The sequence below is a fragment of the Jaculus jaculus genome, chromosome 18 (genome assembly GCF_020740685.1).
Source record: "Jaculus jaculus isolate mJacJac1 chromosome 18, mJacJac1.mat.Y.cur, whole genome shotgun sequence".
Lineage (NCBI taxonomy): Eukaryota > Metazoa > Chordata > Mammalia > Rodentia > Dipodidae > Jaculus > Jaculus jaculus.
Window position 1 is genome coordinate 28,912,245 of NC_059119.1, and position 20,471 is coordinate 28,932,715.

Below are 20,471 nucleotides of genomic sequence, written 5' to 3' on the forward strand. Positions count from 1 at the left end.
TGTCCACACCGCCTCTCAGAGGTTCTGTTGTCCCATCTCAGAAATGGCATTCATAATGCATAGCACGTTGGTAGCAGTGGCCTGAACTAGGTCCCAGGTTCACACCGGTCAGGGACCTGGTTGGTGGAACCATTGCACCCCTTATTGTGGGGCTCAAAAGAGTGGAGAAATGTAGAGCTCTGGAACATAGGAGTTGACACATCTAAGTCTCCTCACCTGGCCATCTCCTGCGCCGAGGATGCATGAGGGTGCACCAGCCAAGGCTGGGCCTCACGACACCCAGGCCTGGGTTAGCAGCTGGCCCTGAGCCCTGAAGGAGATGTGGAGAACACGGGGGCGACTGAGTTTTCATCATACCACACAGTGCGGCACGGCTGTCATCACGTCCTTGTGGCCCCAGACGTGCTCCCGTGACAGCAGCTGAAATGCTTTCACAAGGACAAGCAGACGACAGGCTCCAGGTCAGTCAGCTGGGGCAGGCTCAGGACCTCAGAGTCTAAGAACCTCAGAAATGAGCTCACACAGAAAACCTGGGATAAAGCAATACAAGTACCTTAAAAACTAGGATCTAAAAGGAAGAGATCGAAAGGGTCACTAATGGCAGCATATAAAGAAGGCCATTTCATGCAGAGGGATGACCGTGCAGAAGAACCCATCCAAGACCCATGTGGGGACCTCAGGTCCCTCGGTCACTGCGTGGCAGGCCACGGAAGGTGGAGATGCATGGAAGGAGATCATGCTGCCTCTTGTGATGGACCTTGTGACGGGGCATAGGCTGGATAGGAGGAACGGATTTGGTCTGGAGAATGCAGCACACTCTTTCCAATGGTGGTGCAGGAGCATCTCACCACGAGACATGCCAAAAAAAGCATCGCATGCTTAAAATGTACAAGCACTGCCAGAGAGAAACCTAGTTTCATGGGGTGTGCCTCAGAGTTGTCGTGTTTGATATATTCTGGTTCAAAGAGACCAGCCTAAGAAAAGGGAAGGACAAGTCACATCCGTGAGTGTGACTTTCCACCTCGGGGCTACGCACACAGCACCACCATCCACATATTGACAGTGGTAAGCCAGCAATCCACCGTCGTCTGAATCACCCGTGAGCTCTGGAGTTCCGCAGGGTGCCACACAGGGCCGAGGGACTACTGCAATGCTAGCAGCCACTATGACATCTACCGCTCAGTGATCATTAGCAATGGGGCTGTTCGCAGATCTCCACCGAGGGGAGTGGGCCATCCCCAACCTGGAGCACTGAACAGAGATGTGGAAAATGATGTCACAACGCTGCTCCTTATTTCTCCCTGGCATAAATGTGGCAAAACAAGGTGAACTGATATTCACCTTGGAACTCACTCCTGGCCTCTCAGCTCTCAGTTGGGTACTCTGCCTGGTGTGAAGGGCTCACCTATGTCCAGCCAGCTTGTGAATGGCATTGAAGAATAATACACACACACACACACACACACACACACACACACACACAAGTGTATTTGGGCTCTTGGAAACAAAAAGTAACTAAAACCCACTTGGATTCAGATTCATTAACTTGGGATTTGTGATCCATTTGCGATTCTCAGATGATTGCTGAATTAATAAAAGATACCCTGCTAATCCAGTCGGCGGTGTGAAGAGTATCAGGTGTAGGTTCGCTTAGTGGCTGAGCAGAGAGCCCGTGCTATGGACATGAGGAAGACAGGTGGGGAAAACAGACAGATTCAGGCCCTGGCACAGGAAAGCACACAGACTGGCAGGAAAGATACACGCTGAACAACAAAATCACGAAGCCTAACAGCTGTGAGTGTGACAGAAAGGAGATGAGTGTGGGCTGTTTCAGAAGTATATATCAGGGTGCGTATATATATATGTGTATGTATATATATATGTATATATATATATGTATATGGCCCGAGAAAGCTGTCTTGTTGAATGGACACAGAACCCCAGGCTCTGGAGCATGTGTGCGAGTTAACAGGGTGGCAGAGGACAAGAAGGAAGAAAAGATTTCAAGACAGAGCAGACATATGCAAAGCCCTCAAGGTGGAAAGAATGTCACGTGGTGTGTTGAAGAAGCTAGGGAAGGGGCCAGGGTGGCTAGAAAACCCAGCCACGAGAAGGAAACTAGTCCAACATGAGATTTCTTGAAAACTGGGAACTTGTTGAGGGTTCCTAGCAAGAGGTGACCTGACAGACCATTTCCTAGAAGCTGCATCTGGGACTAGAGGAAAAACTACTGTGTCAGCAGTAGCCCAGAGGAGGCCTGAGAGAAGCCAGGGCAAGATGGTGGGCATGGAGAAGGAGAAGGCACAAGGAACAAGAGACCTTGAAGATGACACTCAGGGGCTGGAGAGATGGTTCAGTGGTTAGGTGGGCTTCCTATGCAAGCATGAATACCTGAAGATGCTTGAGCCAGCCAGACTTCACGTCTCCAGATCTTATGTAAACAGCTGAGGGGGGGGGGTGGGTAGCAGCTGTAACCCCAGCCCCACAGGAAAGCAGAACCCCAAGAGAACCACTGGAGCCCCACAAACTCTGTAAAAAGAGACTTCAGCTGAAAACAAGACCAGGTGGAAGAGCCATGGAGCGGGATGCCAAAGGTCTACTCAGACCACGGCGGGAAAGCGACACCCCAGCAGGCAAGCATAGCGAGCACTGTAAACCCCCCCACACACACACACCCCACGTGATGTGCAAACATACCCAAGCCCACAAAATAACATAAATCAGATGAAACTCAGGAGGCTTGGGAAATAGTAGAATTACTACCCGGAGACATCAGTGGCCATCAAAAGTCCCTGGCACTGTGTGACTTTGTAAGGAGTGAGTCATGGGCAGGGCATTGGCCAGCAGATGGCATGAGACATGAGCTGGAGACAGACATCCAAGCCAGGCCCCAGTGCATGGACACACGGGTGTGGGTACAATCACCTGCGTCCGCGATGTGGATGGGGAAGAGAGGCCGTGGCTGGAATAGAGGAAATGCCTTAGCAAAGAGAGGAAGACAATGGGGCAAACCAGCTGGAGGGCCAGGGAGAAGGGAGTGCACTCACAGAACCACTCACCTGGACTGCAGCTAGAAGATCAGTCCCCTTGGAAGAATTATCGGAGGCAGTGGAGAGGCTGGGCATGACGGGTACGTAGGGCAGAGCCAAATGGGTTAAGGAAACCCTGGAGGAATTTAATGGGTACAGGAAGTGTTTACATCACAAAGCCGCCTTGTTTCCCAGCAGACATACATAGGAATTTACTGCTCCCAATAAGATTCCAAGGCCACCTGGGCTCTAATATGGCTGTCAGCTCCTCTGAGCCAGAGGTCTCACCAACTCAGGTGGACGCTTCCTTTGAATGGCTGCCACACTGTCTTCTGAGAACCATCTCAGCAGCCATGACCTTGGGGGGCACCCATGTATGGGGACGGTCCCAGCACAGACCCACAGCTCCTCAATGTCTACAAAATAAAATGCTGTCACCTGGTACCGTGCCTAGAGTGCATCCACAGGTGGTACCAGATGTTTGCTTGTTAGCCAAGGGTGGCCTTGAACTTCTGATCTTCCTGCCTCAACCTCCCAACTGCTGGTGGTACAGTGTGCATCACCACACATGGTCTATGAGGTGCTTGGGACCAAACATGGGGCTTTGCACGTGCCAGGCAGGTGCTTTAGTAATTGAGCTCAGTTCCCAGCCCCACCAGCTGGGTTTTATCCCCCTCTCTGCCAAGTATTAGGGAATCTTCCAGCTATGGAGTACATCTTTATTTTTTTTCCGTATTTGGTGGCACCAACTAGTTGATCAGACTTCTCCAATGGCCTTATGGCCCATGGCCACTGCTCTTTCTCACTAAACTTTCTATCATATTGTTCCTTATTTCCCTGTGCCTCAGTTTGCCTTCTAGAGGGAAAACTATCAGGATCAAGATACCCAATTGAAAGCACATCTCTGCTGACGAGCTCAGCATGCAGACACATAAAACCTTCCTCCAGGGTTCAAGGAACCTTCTAGTTGGGTGAGAAAAAGAATCAATCATCAATCTGCAAAGCGTTCTGATACCTGATCTGTAGCAGCATATTCTGAGAAAGGTGATACCAGGCATGCTGTGGGGACAGACGGAGGCCCATCTAGGCCAGCCCAGGGAGTCGGGATGGGCCTTGCCGTATGGTGGTAAACACAAAACACCTCTGTGATTCTCCGAAGAAATCTACCTCCCAATTTGAGTTATTATGATTATTAATATTACTAATAAACCATCTTAGGCTAGATTAATATCCAGGAGCTACAATCTGGGGAAGGTCTGGAGGAAACCTCAGGGGTCTGCCTTTAAGATTTGCATGGTGGGCTTATTTTAATTAGTTTACATTTCATCCCACACTCCAGAAATTCTCGTGGGCAGCTTTTGGGTTCTTTTAGCTGTCAAAATAGATACTCATGCCTCCTGCCAGCAACACAGGGAACGCACTGCAGCTGTCTGTTGAGTGGACTTCAAATTGGCAGTTCTCCTTGCCTTCACTGAGAAAAGAAAGAAAGAAAGAAAGAAAGAAAGAAAGAAAGAAAGAAAGAAAGAAAGAAAGAAAAAACTATGGTACCTATTTAGTTGGAAAGGTCCTTTTCTCAGATTTTGCTAGAAAAGAAAAAAAAAATTTCTTCTGGCCCAATCATGTTAGAAATCTCACAGGCTTACAACAGGTTCCTAAGGATTTCTTGGACCATGGATAAATTCATGAATGTTAGAAGGGATATAAATTAACCTTATGTTAGTTTGAACCAAAAGTCTACGCTTGGAATTTCATTATGTTTGAGTATCAAATAACAAAAAACTAAGTGCTGGGGAGATGGCTCAGCAGTGAAAGGCACTTACTTACAAAGCCTGCCAGCCAGGCTTCAATCCCCCAATGACACAAAAGCCAGACACAAAAACAGTGACACATGTATCTGGCATTCCTCTGCAGCAGGAAGAGAATTAACACACAAACACCCCACATGTATGGGATTGTTGGCCAACTGTCTTGGAGCTATACTAGTGATATCTCAAGACAGCTTTTCCACTAAATACTGTGGCAGCTAGTTCCACTAAAATTATTTTTCCTCTTCTTTCTAGCTGACATCAAATATCAGCATGCAAAGAAGTCTGAACACCGCAGATCTTAAAAGCCAGCAAAGGAGGCACCCGCTGGTACCCGTGCTATAACAGGTAGGTATGTAACTCAGCTTTCTACTGCCGTTAACAGACACCTGACACAGTTAACTTTATGTGTGTGTGTGTGTGTGTGTGTGTGTGTGTGTTATATATAATTTTTATTTACTTGAAAAAAGAGGCAAGATAAAAAGAGAGAAGCCGGGCATGGTGGGGCACGCCTTCAATCCCAGCCCTAGGGAGGCAGAGGTAGAAAGATCGCTGTGAGTTCGAGGCCACCCTGACATGACACAGTGAATTCCAGGTCAGCCTGGGCTAGAGTGAAACTTTACCTCCAAAAAAAAAAAAAAAAAAAAGGAGAGAGAGAGAGAGAATGGGCATGTCAGGGCCTCCAGCTGCTGGAAACAAACTCCAGACGCATGCTCCACCTTGAGCATCTGGCTTACGTGGGTCCTGGGGAATTGAACCTGGATCCTTTGGCTTTGTAGGCAAGCGCCTTAACCACTAAGTGATCTCTCCAACCCATTAACTTTATATTTTTTAATTAACTTTAAAAGAAGTAAAGTTAGTTTGGGAACAAACATGCTTCGAAACCTCTGGAGAGGAAGCTTCATGGAGGAGAACATGCTGGAGGCAGATACCTGTGAAAAGGAAGAAGAGGACCAGCCCATCAGCCCAATAGCCTCTCACTAGATCCCACCTCTTAAAGTTTCCCACACCTTCCAACAGTGCCAAAGCTGTGATTAAGCCTTTAACGTGAGGGACACTTGGGGTTCGCTCCAGATTCAAACCATAGCCACATGGAGATAACACAGACCTAGTATAAGAACAGGACATATCTTCTGTGGCTGGAGATTGGGCTGAAGATGTTAGAAGTGTCCCATTGACTCCTGGTATCTAAAAGAATTGAAGACGTTATCTGGGTAAAGCTGGTGGGCAGAAGTCATGATTCTTTTCTGACCAGTCACTGAGCTTCCTTCTTCACTGCTTAGAACTACAGTGAACCCAAGATCACAGAACTTGGTCAAACGGATCAACAGTAGAAAAAGAGACTTGTGTCAGGCTCAGTGGTACGCACCTATAATGCCAGCACTTGGGAGGTAGAGACAGGACAACCTCATGTCCAAGGTTATCCTTGGCTACATAGCAAGTTTGAGGCTAGCCTGGGCTACACAAAAACTGTTTCAAGAAGCCAAAGAGAGGACTGGGAAGATGGCTCACTGGGTAAAGTACTAGCCACACAAGAATAAGGACCTGAGTTTGGATCCCTGGAGCTCACATAAAATGCAGAGCATAACCCCAGCACTGGGTAGGCAGGGAGAAGGAATTCCTCAGGCTCCCTAGCTAGCTAGTCCAGCTGAATTGGTGAGGTCTAGGTTCAACAACAGAACCTGTAATTCAGGAAGACACCCTGACCTCTACCTCTGGCCTCCACATGTATGCACACAAACATGCATGCACACATCCAAACACAAATATGAAAATGTGCATGTAGACATATATGCATACCACACACATACACATGCAAAAAAAAAGTAGATTTTTTAAGTTTTTTTTTGTTTGTTTTTGTTTTTGTTTTTGTTTTTTTTTTAATTTGAGAGCGACAGACACAGAGAGAAAGACAGAGAGAGAGAGAGAGAGAAAGAGAGAGAGAGAGAGAGAGAGAGAATGGGCGCTCCAGGGCTTCCAGCCTCTGCAAGCGAACTCCAGACGCGTGCGCCCCCTTGTGCATCTGGCTAACGTGGGACCTGGGGAACCGAGCCTCAAACTGGGGTCCTTAGGCTTCACAGGCAAGCGCTTATCCGCTAAGCCATCTCTCCAGCCCAAAAAAGTAGATTTTTAAAAAGGACACTCGGGCTGGAGAGATGGCTTAGCAGTTAAGGCACTTGCCTGCAGATCCAAAGGACCTAGGTTCAATTCCCTGGGACCCACATAAGCCAGATGCACAAAGGGACACACACATCTGGAGTTCATTTGCAATGGCTAAAGGCCCTAGCGCTCAATCTCTCTCTCTGTCTCTGTATGTGTGTGTGTGTCTTTCTCTCTGTGTCAAATAAATTAATAAATAAAATGTTAAAAAAGGACACTCAAAGTGGAGGCTAAATTAGTTCAGGGGAGGGAAAGTGGGGCACCCCAGAAACCCTGCACATCCTCTCACCGAAAAGAATACCTGAGATTGGACCATGATTAGGCAGCCCAAGCGAAATGACACAACAGATGCCTTTCCTAGATCTCACACCTGCACGCTGTCTGGGAACCTGGACTTTCACATACCTGATACTGAGTATCGTAGTGGCAGGAAGAAATTTCCCAAGATCAAGAGATACCAAGTCTTAAGCCAGGCGTGGTGGTGCACGCCTTTAATCCCAGCACTTGGGAGGCAGAGGTAGGAGGATCGCCGAGAGTTCGAGGCCACCCTGAGAATACATAGTGAATTCCAGGGCAGCCTGAGCTAGAGTGAGACCCTACCTTAGAAAACCAAAACAAAAAAAAAAAAGAGAGAGAGAGAGAGAGAGAGATACCAAGTCTTTTTACTCAGAAGAAAGGGATTGAAGCATTTATATATATCATTTATAGCTGATATATATATGCATACATACATATATGTTTGTGATATATGCACATTCCTGCTAATATAATAAATATAATAGGGGGATGTTTACTTGACTCTAAGATCCTGCATTTATGTCTGCAATTATCATAGTTTTATTTTGACATAGAAGTGTAGGAAGCCCAAAATAAGTAAGTTTATTACTAGTCATTGTTCAGATCAAACTACCAGCATTCCAAACACCAGAAGACTCCCTAAATGCATTGGTAGGACCTCAAGGGGCAAGAAACCTGACTTACAGTAGTCAAGGGCACTAATGTACCCTTGGCTCCTGTTACACGAAACTCAGTGTGGGGTGGAGTGGGGTTGGTCTGTCATAGGCCCACAGCCTCGTAATACCTTAGGATCTTACTCTCCTGGTCACCTAGTATCCTCAGCAAATTGGACTGTATTTGATTATGGCTTGTCCCCAAGGCTGCAAAGTGTATGTCTCCATGTCATTGCTAGGTGATATCCCTAAATTCAGATATTCAAGTCTTAACGCCCAGGACCTTATCTGAAATATGACTGCAACAGGGCAAGCATAGGACAACAGACGCATCGGGGGGAAGTGGCCATAGCAGCCAGAAGTGGTCACTGCACAGGGAAGTGTCATCCAAATGAGACTCTGGGGCTCTAAGCCTTCAGCCTTAGCTCCCTGGTAAGGGGGCCTCACCCTCACCCCGCCCCCCAGTACCAACACAGTCAGTACAAAGACCAGTCATGGAGGGGTGGGCGTGGCCTGGCGCTTCCTGTCACTGCTGGGAATGAGGCTGTTGAGGAGAGCAGAGGAGGGTTAGGGGAGGAGTATTTTAACACTTATTTAAAAGATTCTGAACTTTAGGCCATGTCTTAGACAGGTTTCTCCAGAAGATAAGCAACTGGTTTCCAAGGAAAAGAAACACTTCCCATAAGGTCTACCCTCGTAGTAATGTTCTAAGAACAGCATTGTCAACTATAGACATATCAACTATAGTTCATACACATGGGAGTACAATACCTCTAGAAGATTCCAATTTCATTTCCTTTTGGGTATATATCCAGAAAGGGAATTGCTGGAACATACGGTAGTCCATATTTTTCATGTCATGAGGAACCTCCATAATGGCTAATGGTTATAATAATTATATTCTCACCAAAAGTGTGCAAAATTTTCTTTCCCTACATCATTTTTGTAATAGTCACCCTAACAAGGACAAGGAGACAGCTCATTGTAGTTCTAAGTTGGAAGTCTTTTTTTTTTTTTTTTTGAAGAAAGACTTATTCATTTCCTTTCCAATTATTTGATGATTTTCTTCTAAAAAAATATGGATATATTGATTTGAGAGAGAGAAAGAGGCAGAGAGGATGGGCCTGCCAGGGCCTCCAGCCACTGCAAATAAACTCCAGATGCATGCGCCCCTTTGTGCCTCTGGCTATCATGTGTTCTGGGGAATTGAGCCCCGAACAGGGGTCCTTAGGCTTCACAGGCAAGCGCTCAACCGCTAAGCCATCTCTCTAGCCCCTTCCTAGGTACTTTAGACAGCTCCTAGCTATGCAGTCTGCATGGACGGCCTCCCTGTCCACGGGTTGTCTTTTCGTTTTGCAGATTGATTCCTTTAGTGACCAGAGTTTCAGCTGGACGTCTTGAGCACTTGGGCTTTTGTTGTCTGTCACCTCACTTTTCTCCTAAGGTTGTTTGGACGAGGCTCTTCGGCTTTATGTACTTCATACGCTTTACCCAAAGACGACTGATTTTAATGTTAATCACATCCAAAAATTACTGTCGGAGCAACATATCACAGGCTGCTGTCTGAGCAGAAACTACATTTGGCTGGCAAAATTGACACCTAAAATAAGTCACCCACCGGCACGGTTTAGTCACCTAGACCAGAAAGTAGCTCTTGCCCAAAGTGATTAAATTAGATGTTCTATCCGCATGATGCACTTTCTTTTTTCCTTTGCAGAGAAAATATCCCCCACTTCGCTATTGCAACTGGTCAACAGAACGCTCTCCTTTGTGACAGGTGGGCTGCTCTGAACCCTTGCACCAGAATCTCACCCAGAGGCACCCAACCAGCTGACAGGGACCGTCTTTCTAAGGCAAACAGACAATGCAGGGGAACAAGAAGTGTGCAGACGGGTTCAGCGACACCTCCAGCATCGGCAGTGTGCTGGACGATGCAGACAGGGAGGTGAGCAACCTCACAGACCGGGCATTCCGGAGCCTGTGCATCTCAGAGGACACAGCCTTCCACGATTCTGATCTGTCCCTGTCCCCGGACGCCACCCGCCACACCAATAGGAAAAGCGGCATCTGGAGTCAGCTCCCGTCACAAGGCACAGAGCACACGGGCTGGGCAGCCACCTTCCAACAGCTCCCTAAGTATGTCCAAGGGGAGGAGAAATACCCCAAGGGCAGCCCCCCACTGACGCCAGCCCAGAGGAGACTGGAAGTGCCAGTCTCTGGCCTGCGGAGCAGCAGCAAGCCCATTTCCAAGGTATCGTCACTCATTAAGTCCTTCGACAGGACTGAGAGCCAACCTTGCGACAGCCGGCCTCCTCCCAGCAAGCCACCAGCTCTCAAAAATCCCCCCAAGTTTGCCCCTCTTCCGGAAAGTGGTGTCAACTTCTGCTTCGATTCGGCCTTCTTGACGGTCAGGAGGGTGCCCGCTGAGGTCTCCAGCAGCCACCAACCCGGCAGGAATCAGGGAGAACAAGAGACCCCCAAGAACCCAGAAATGACCTGTCATAGCTCCAGCAGCTTCCTGCCCACACATGACTACGTGGCTGGCTCATTCGAGTCGAGGTTCCCTTCTCCGCCCCATAAGGCGGCAAAGGCTGAGCCTGACAGAGGCAGGGAGTGGGTTCCCAAAGGGACTTTTCTGCACAGTGAAAACAGTGCCTTCGAGTCATGGAACAGCCACCAGCCCAAACTGCTGGAGAGGAAGGACGTCACCGAAACCATCCCAGAAAGCAAAGCTCCCAAGCGTTATGAGGACGCACCCTTGTTAAGAGAGCCCTACCCCGCTGAGTGCAATGTCTCCCCCTGCCTGAGCCGGGCCAGCTGTGCTCAGGAAGAGGACAGAGCAGCACCGGGGCCTCGGTCTGCATCTAGACCTTGGGGGACCAGGGATCCAGGGACCCAAGTATTTCCTGCAGAGGGCAAAGTTTCTGGCTCACACCTTGACCCTGAAGAGAAGCGGAGCCAGCCACCGTGGAGGAAGCCCAAGGCCAGCAAAGGAGGGAAGGATGGGCCACAGGTTACTCCGGAAGACAAGAAACAGGCCAGTAGCAGAGACCCTCTGTATTCAAAACACAACCCCCAGGGACAACTTCCAGAAAATGATGCTCTGGACATACATGGGGACCTCAGTCCCTGTTACAGTCCTCCTTTTAATATCAGCAAGCTCCTCACCCCCGTGATCCCCACCAAACAGGCCCTAGACCCTTCAGATACCCAGCCAGCACAGATCAGTGTTTCCCCCCCAGGACAGCTAAATGGATACCAGGAGAAGGAAGCCAGAGAGGGCGAATCCCGGGACAGCTACAAATCCAAAGTTCACAGCCTGCTATTCAACCTCAAGGATGTGAGGAAGCGCGTTAAGAGTACATACAGCCCCTCGCCTCTCTTGAAAGGCTTCGAGGAGAAAGCCAGAGGTAAGGTCGATGGCAAGCAAGAGGCCTTGAGCAATGGTGTGCTCCTTCCCAACGGGCTTGAAGAAAGCCCTCCGACCAAGCCTTCGAAGGAGAGGCCAGCTGATGACCACAGAGGTACCCAGAGGAATCTTGCCACTCATCCTAGTGAGTCATATTCAGACAGACGCCTAGAGCTTGGCTCACCTCCAGCAAGCTCTAAAGCCCCTTTCTGTGTCAATGGGGAGGCTGCAGAAAGGAACGGTGGTGACAAGGAAGGTGCTGATCACGTCTCGGAGCTGGATCCCTCCGGGCGTGGCTGGCGTCCAGACTCCAGGGACCGCCTCTCCCGTAAGCACCTCTCCCTGAAACTCTGCCACAGGGAGCCTGAGTCTGAACAGGCTGTGGAGAAGATGGAGCCCCGCCGGATGGAGAATGGGCTCTCGAGATCTGTCTCTCAAGAGACAGAGCCTGAGCAAGAGGCGGGACAGCAGGACCTACCCTCGAACCAGAAATTGTCCCCAGTGCCCCTGTCCCCGGAAGAAGAGGATGTGTTTTACAGTGACGGCCAGTCTGATATCATGCCAGCCCTGCAAAGGAAGGCCAAATACAGCACCAGCTCTTCAGATCGATCATTTGCCTCATTTGATGATCAGCAAAAGACATGGTTTACAGAGAGCCAACAGGAAGACAAGCAGAAGGAGGTGAGAGCGGGTGAGAGTCAGAGAGACGAGAAGGAGGAGGTGACGGGCGAAGATGAGCTCGGGGAGGGTAACGGTCACGTGTGCGTGGACGAGGACAGACCAGAGGAAGCACTGAAAAGAGAAGAGGAAGGCCCATCCGGAGGGAGACTCAGGAAGGCCTCGGCGGAGGAAGCGAACTTCAGGCGTTCTTGGATGGAAGGGGAAAGGAGCAGGGCCCTATCGCGTGTTAAAGACCCCACCTCCTCTCCAGCTTCTACAAGCAAGCCCGTACTGTTTGCCATCAAAGACAACACCCTCAGGGCCACCCCCGTGATCAAACCTATCATTCTGCCCCTCCTGAGGACGGTGTCCACGGAGGACTCACTTGGTAGTGACCACAGAGAGGAGGAATTGCCAAGACGAGGGTGGAATGAGGGTGCTGGTAGCATCTGTGCCCCGGAGACCCAGGAAACACCCAGTGCCCCACCATCAGCTCACGTGCGGGGCACACACTTAAAGTGCATGTCCTCTGAGGGCCTGGTGGACCCTGGGCAGGTGCCCCATGCTACCCAGGCTGAGACCTCCCAGCAAGTCTGGAAGGGGAGTTTCCTCCCATCTACACCCCTGATGGGAGACGGGGTCAAGAAGAAGTCACCCTCGGATACTGTCTGTGAAGTCTTGGCAAGCGATAGGAAGAACAAGCCCATGGACTCAGGGAAGGTGGCCGCCACGCAGCACATCCCCGTGATTACTTTAGCCCCGGATGACTTAGAAGATCAGCCACCCTCCCTGCCGCTCTGCACCTCCTGGGAAGAGCAAAGTGTCCAGAGCCACTTGCTGTCTGCACCCAGAGCAGGGCCTCCGGGGAGAAGACTGGTTCCCGGTGAGGTAGCCACGTCCCCCAACCCCAGCTCCCCAGGAGAGAGTAGCACGTGCTCGCCTGCAGCCAGCAGCATTTGGGACGATGCTTCCCAGGCCCAGGGGGACCTGGGGCCGCCACCCCAGGAGCTTCTGGGCTCCAGCCCCCGGGCCAGCTCAGGCTCTGCCAGGCTCACCAGGAGGGAGGACTTGACACACGGCCTCCCGTGGGAGGCTGAGGGCTCCGACCCTCCGTTCGAACCGGGGGCAGAAGAGTTCAGGACCCTCTCTCCGAGAAGTGTGTTGCCGGACGCGGCCATTGGTTCAGCAAACACCCCTGAGAAGCCTGGGCCACCTGCCCTGCTAGAGAGGGCGGCGGCCAAGCCCCCTGCTGTCCCACCCAAGACAGAGAAGGCCCTGCGGCGGGCAAAGAAGCTGGCAAGCAAGAGGAGGAAGAGTGACCAGGTGCTGGAGAAGCACCCTGAGTCCTGGGTGGGCAAGCCCCACCCAGAGGACTGGCAGCAAGCAGAACCCAGGCCAGCGTCCCCCAGAGAGAGACCCCAGCCCAGGTTCCCCGCTGTGCGCTCCCTGCCCCCTCCCGTGCACCGTCACTCGGTGTCCTGTGGCCCCGAGCACACTGGGAGGCGACCCTGGGGGCCCCAGCCCCACGTGCCCCTCCCCCCTTACCCCGCCACCCAGAAGGTGCTCCAGGATCCCCAGTCTGGACAATACTTTGTCTTTGACATGCCTCTCCAGGTGAAAATCAAGACCTTCTACGACCCCGAGACGGGCAAGTACGTCAAGGTCTCTGTGCCATCCTCGGAGGGGATGTCCCCGGAGGAGCCACCCCTGCAGGATGCCCTAGCTGCTCCCTACCTCCTGTACCCTGGCTTCAGGCCAGTGCCCGTGACCGCGCTGATGCCCCTGCGATGCTCCTCCCAGCTGGCAGCCCCCACTTTCCTCAGGCAGGGCCCCCGCAGCAGGCCCCAGAGCGCCCAGGATGCAGAACTGCAGCCAGCCTCTAGGCCTCCGGGCCAGTCCACCCCTCATGCCTCCGCCCACCACCCCGGTGGGCCCCCCAAGAGTCCCGAGGGGGAGGGTGCAGAGGCGCCAGGCCTGAGCATCATCTCCACAGAAGACCTGGAAGACTTTGCCACCGAAGGTGTTTCTTGAGGATTGCGGCAGATCTGTCCCCCATCCCCAAAAGGCAGGGAAGCTTGCATCCCCTCCCCATCCTCCACGAGCAATCTGTCTCTCTCCACCCCCTCTACATGAGTTCTGGAGTGTGCATGTGCACATACCTGCAATTCAATTCGTACTTAGCCATCTGACATCCCTATGGCCCCAAAGGAAGTAGGGATCTCTAATATGGCCCAGACCTCTCTACATCGGTTCTCAGGTCTTGCCCCTCTCCCCACTTCCCCGGATTTTGCTTGCCTTTTTCCAGCTGGCTTAAGGGTTGCCGGACTCCATCACCCCACACCCTTCTTCTCAAAGGTGGACTTCCTCAGTGAGGTCCCCCCAAAAAATATGCTGAGCCCTACAGTGAGTGAGCAGCATCTCACCAGGCAGACCCCACCACATCCAACCTGGAGTCAGCCACGGTGCACAACAGCTGAGTTTCAGGTCACCTCAGGTGGCACTGGCTAAGGACAGACTCAGGCAATGTTGCAGAAATCTCTGCATAGAGAGTGGGTTTTCCTCGCAGGGGGACAATTGCCTCTGAAGGCTTTTTTTTTTTTCTGATACAGAAAAGGCTACTGTTTAAGAAGTGAAACAAGTTTGCCAACATGGTCCTGTCCCCCCGGACTCCCGTGTTTCTTCTGTGGGGCAGTGTGCCTTCTCGCCTAGTGAGCAGAGGGTCACGTGCCCTGCAGACAGCTGCCTCTGGTGTCCACTACGGCCACAGGATGGGTCGTCCTCTTGCAGTGCCTGTCCTGTGACTTCCCAGGCCTGGCCCTCTGCTAGAGCAGGGGAGGCACCTGAGGATGGCCTAAGCCCACAGACAAGGTGGCCTGGGGAAACTGAGTCAGCACCAGTTTAGTGACTAGATCCTATGTCTTGCTTCCAAAGAGAAAAATGTATAGTTCCTGTGTCCCTAGCCTCTGGGGATTTGGAGGAAAATATCTGAGTCTACCGAGGGAACCAAGGGTCTCCGTGAAGTACCCACTGCGGGCAGCCATGCAAGGGAGACGAGCCAGCGCCACGTCCTGGGCTTCCACCTCCCAGGCTTCCACTGTGGCCCAAATACTGAAGCCTTCCAGTCCCCATTCTGACAATAGGCAGTTTGAAAACCACCTTGTACTGGCACGTGCCTTTAATCCCCACACTCTGGAGGCTAAGGTGGGATTGCCAGGAGTTTGAGGCCAGCCTGGGGTATAGTAAGAACTTACCTCAGACAGAAACAAAATCAAACAAGCAAACAAACAACAACAACAAAAAAAAGTCCTTATGAGCTGAAGAGATGGCTCAGTGGGTAAAATCGTTGCTACTCAAACCAGCATACCTTTCTGTAAGAACTCGCTGACAGTAAGAACTGACAGTAAGATGGGGGAGGGAGAATTTCTGGGAAGCCCACAACAGTCAACAACAGCATCAAAAAGGACAGAGACCCTGCCTCAAAGGAGGTGGATGGCCAGGACTGACCAGAAAAGGTGCCCTTTGACCTCCACACATGTCCTGTACTCATATGAACACACACACAAAAGTTCTGAAAACTCAGTGCTCACTCAGGAGACAGAGGTAGGAAAAGCACTGTGAGTTCGAGGCCAGCCTGGAACTACAGAATGAGTTCCAGGTGAGCCTGGGCTAGAATGAGACCCTATATCTCAATGAATAAATAAATTAACAAATTAAAAAAAAAACTCAGGAGGCAGAGGTAAGAGGATCACCGTGAGTTCGATGCCACTTTGAGACTACATAGTGAATCCTAGGTCAGCCTGAGCTAGAGTGAGACCCTTCCTCGGGGGAGAAAAGAAAAAAATCAAAAAACTCCTTATTTTAGAAACCTTAGCAGCTGTCAGGAGTGTACTCCCAAGCCCCACCAAGCGGAATGCACCACCCTTATTCTCGGGGTGCCACTCCCACACTGCAGGCAGAGGGGCTCCTGGCACCCCACATCCCACAGTCCTTCCACACAGGCTTTGAGCCATATTCCGGGTGGTCAGTTGGATGAAGGATTTTGTTATCTTTATGGTTTTTTCCTAGAAAGTGTGACCACGCCTAAATTCCACATGGAAAAGGGCCCCCACACCTCCCCCAGGCTGATGTTTGGTGACACTTGTAAAGCCAGGGTGTGGGTCACTGCTCCATGAAGCTCATTCCCACAAATCTCTGAGATGCAAGCAACAAGTGGGGGTTGTGTTTGGAGGATGGGGGCCATATCACCTCCAGGGTCTTTCCCACCATGTTTTCTTTCTGTCTTATTTTTATGAGAGAGAGAGAGAGTTGGCACACCAGGGCCTCCAGCCACTGCAATCAAACTCCAGACACATGCACGGTGCTCATGTGTGACCTTGAGCACTTGCATCACGTTGTGCGTCTGGCTTACGTGGGATCTGGAGAGTTGAACATGGGTCCTTTAAAAAAAAAAGTGTGGTGTGTGTGTGTGTGTGTGTGTGTGTGTACACCAGGTTCTCTTGCTATGGAAAATGAACACCACACATGTGTATGGCTTTTTGCACCTGGCTTTATGGGGTTGCTGAGGAATTGAACCCAAGCCAGTAGGCTTTGCAAGCAAGCACCTTTAACCACTGGGTCAACTCCCAGCCATGCCTCTGAACTATGTTTTCATTTGACCAAAATACCAAAAAACAAAAAGTATATAAATATATATAGTCCTGATATTCTCAGGGACCCAGGAAGAGACCTGCCTAACCCAAGGAGAGCCCCTCAGCTCGGCAGTCACCACATTTATACACACTGTGCCCTGGAGGAAAGAATTCTTGCAGGAATTTGTTTGGGGGAAGCGTTCATCTTCAGTCTTGGAGGCAGTGTTGACAGGACAAGGAAGAGAGGGAAGAACATATGGAAGATGTTTCGAGATCAAGAGCAGGGCCCTGCCGATGGCAGTGTCCCCCCAGCCCCCACAGCAAGCTGGTTCTCACTGGCTCTCAGTAAATCATCCTTTGTCTTAGATTCAGATTACGCCCCCTCCGGGACAAAGTAAGTCACTATCCAGGGAAGACCAACTCACTCTCCAATGATCACTTCCTCTTTCCATTTCTCCCTGGGAAACCAGGGATATCTATGTTTCCTTCCTCCCTCCATCCTTTATTCCACTTTTTATTGCCTTTCCTCCATTTCTTCCTTCCTTTCTGCCTCCTTTCCTTCCTTCTTTCTTCCTTCCCTCCTTCTCTCTCTTCCTTCCGTCCATCCTTCTTCCCTTCCCACTTCCTGTACCTTCCTTCCCTCTTAACCTTTTTCCACTCTCTTCTCCATTCCCTTCCCTTTCTTTTCTTTCCTCTATTTTCCTTCCCTTTCTTTCTCTTTCCCTCTCTGCTTCCCTTTATTCTCTTTTGCTTTCTTCTTTCCTTTAATTTACCTTTCCTTTCATCCCTTCCTACCTTTCTCCCTTCTACCTTTTCCCTTTTCTCCCTCTTCCTCTCCCTCACTTTTTTCTTTTTCTCTTTCCTCATTCTTCCTCTGCTCCTTCCTCTCTCCATCCCTTTTACAAAGCTTTCCCTGTGCCAGACAGTCTACTGGACAATGAAAATACCATAATCATCTGTACTCAAGCAGTTCCAATGTAACAGAAAACAGGAACAATTGCCATCCTTCATAGTCAGTCATTTAACATCGCGCTAAGAAGTACTTGACTTGGCTGCGAAAAGAGGTTTCTGGCTTGTTGTGGGGGGAGGAAAGGAGGCCTCAAAGTCAAGAAACCCAGGACAGTGTATCAGCCCAGGAGGGCAATAAGCCTTCCCCACCTTCTCTGCCAATGAGTTCACCAATCAAATACTAAGAGAATTGGCATACCATATGAAAATATATTGCCATAGCTAATTACCCATTAACATTTCTAATCATCACAAGGACTGAAAATGTGGCCTCATAACATAGAATTTTTTAATTATTTATTTATTTATTTGAGAGCGACAGACACAGAGAGAAAGACAGATAGAGGGAGAGAGAGAGAGAATGGGCACACCAGGGCTTCCAGCCTCTGCAAACGAACTCCAGACGCATGCGCCCCCTTGTGCATCTGGCACGTGGGACCTGGGGAACCGAGCCTGGAACCGGAGTCCTTAGGCTTCACAGGCAAGCGCTTAGCCACTAAGCCATCTCTCCAGCCCAACATAGACTTTTACTGATGTGTTTTTCAACTCTTAACCTGTTATTTCATTCATCTGCTTGCCAAGAGATACCGCTATTTCTACCAGTCTGTCTAATAAGTCAGTGATGAGAAATATGAACAGAGGTAGTTTATGGAAACCCTAGGTCTTACCCATAATCTTCTGTTTAGTAAGCTAGGGCTCCTCTATGTTTTCTCCCTGGGAAGGTACATAAATGCAGAGAACTTTGAGGGCAGCACTAAAGGCTCTGAGACTGTATAGCTAGAAATGACAAAGATCTTTTCCATCATTAGAAGGTGTTCCTGGCCTTAAGCCGGGACTCAGTCCAGTAAGAACTGTCATCGCTAGCCTTACTTTACCATAACGGAATCAAAGATGCTGACATGGGAGATAACATCCCACCATCACACAGCTGCGAAGGAATGGCTTTGCCAGAGGCTGGAGTCTCTCTCGTGTCTAAGCGGTGGTCCTGTCCCCTAATTGGTGTTTCTGTAAGTGCTGTCCCCCAGACCAGTCGCCTCTGCTTCACTGGGGAGCTGGCTAGAACCTAGAATCCCAATCTCATGTTGCCAGGATTGCCTAAGGGATGGTTCACCTGTGCTTTGAACACTGCTGATCCTGGATAGACCCAGAGAAGGCAACAGACTTCTTCTGGTCTCCATAGCATCATCATGTGCCCAGGAAGGACTCACCAGCTTGCTTGGAGAGTGGCAGGGAGGTGATTTGAGCCACCTCCGTGTGACTTAAAACAGCTGGGAGCATTGGCTCCTTGTGGACAGAGAAAGACAGTAGAAGACAAGGACGCTTTACGAGGACAGGTATGGACTTGAAGATCACAGGGAACCTGGCCACAGTTCTCTATAAGCCAGGCTGTGTGTAAGAAATGGCAGGAAGTGCCTTTGCACATATAGTAAGAGACCATCTGCATATAAACTAGGTCTAGGGCAAAATCTGAATTGTATGTGCATATAAAATATTTCAGCCCATGGGTCAGAGAGATGGCTTAGTGGTTAAGGTGCTTGCCTGTGAAGCCTAAGGACTCATGTTTGACTCTTTCAATCCCACGTAAGCCAGACACACAAGGTGATGCAAGTGTGCAAGGTCACACATGCGCGCAGGGTGGCACAGGCATCTGGAGTTCAGTTACAGTAACTGCAGGCTCCAGCATGCCAATTCCCTCTCTCTCTCTCTCTCTTTCTCTCTCTCTCTCTCTGTTTCTCTCTCCACTCTTTCTCTCTTGCATCAAAAAAAGTTGCCAGTCTGTTGAGCTTGCCCCAAAAAAAAAAAAAGAAAAAGAAAAAATTCAGCTGAGAAAACTCCATGAAGGTGGACACAGCTGTCTGCGCAGGTCTTCCACATTGTGTAAGTTCAAAGCAAGCTGAGCAGACAGAACTCTGGCCACGTAACTGGAGCTTGTCACCACCAAGTCCCACTTATGGTTTCCTCAGGGTCACCTTTGCAGGGCCCTGTGAGTGGAGAGTGCCCCTTCATTCCTCCAGATGCCTGCTGGCATTGTTAATGAAGGAGGGCTTCGCGTCCTGGCGTTCTGACCAACACGAGCAGATGCTTAAAGATTCGGGAGTTATGTTGCCCTCCACCCCCAAATGCAAGGCAACTTCAGTCTATTTTGTGTGGCTATTAGAAAATGCGGAGTGGGAGGCCTGGAGAGATGGCTTAGCAGTTAAACGCTTGCCTGTAAAGCCTAAGGACCCCGGTTCAAGGCTCGATTCCCAGGACCCACGTTAGCCAGATGCACAAGGGGGTGCACGCATCTGGAATTCGTTTGCAGTGGCTGGATGCCCTGGCGCGCCCATTCTCTCTCTCTCTCTCTCTCTCTAACTGCCTTTCTCTCTGTGTCTGTCACTCTCAAATAAATAAATAAAAATAAACAAAAATATTTTTTTTAAAAAGCTCTAATTAAAAAAAAAAAGAGAGAGAGAAAGGTAAAGAAAAGAAAATGCAGGGGCCTGCATGCTTGACAAAGGAAAGAGGTTTATTTGGATCATGATTGGTGACAGGAAGGTCCAGAGAGAATGCTGCCAGCATTCTGGAAATGTCCCTTGGCTGACTAACGGCATGGTGGAAAAACAGAAAGAAAATAAGCTATGTGCAGAAGCGTTCCGCGCAGGAGGCTAGCAGACAAAGAGGGACCAGGACCACCTTTCTGTAGCAACTGATCCATTCTGCAAGACCCAACTCACTACTGAGACCAGCACTCACCGCTTTGCCAGCATTCATCCCTTCACGAAGGTGCTGTCCTGGTGGACCAATGCCCTCCCACCAGACCCACCTCGTGAGGCCCCAGC

At 50.1% G+C, this 20,471-nt stretch overlaps 1 protein-coding gene across 1 annotated transcript; it reads left to right on the forward strand.

The window, feature by feature from the left end:
* The first annotated feature begins 9,724 nt into the window (after positions 1 to 9,724).
* C18H10orf71 (chromosome 18 C10orf71 homolog) lies at positions 9,725 to 14,404 on the forward strand. Its single transcript, XM_004658040.2, has one exon. It carries the CDS (start codon positions 9,809 to 9,811, stop codon positions 14,042 to 14,044), a length of 4,236 nt encoding a protein of 1,411 aa, XP_004658097.2. The 5' UTR covers positions 9,725 to 9,808; the 3' UTR covers positions 14,045 to 14,404.
* Positions 14,405 to 20,471: the final 6,067 nt, after the last annotated feature.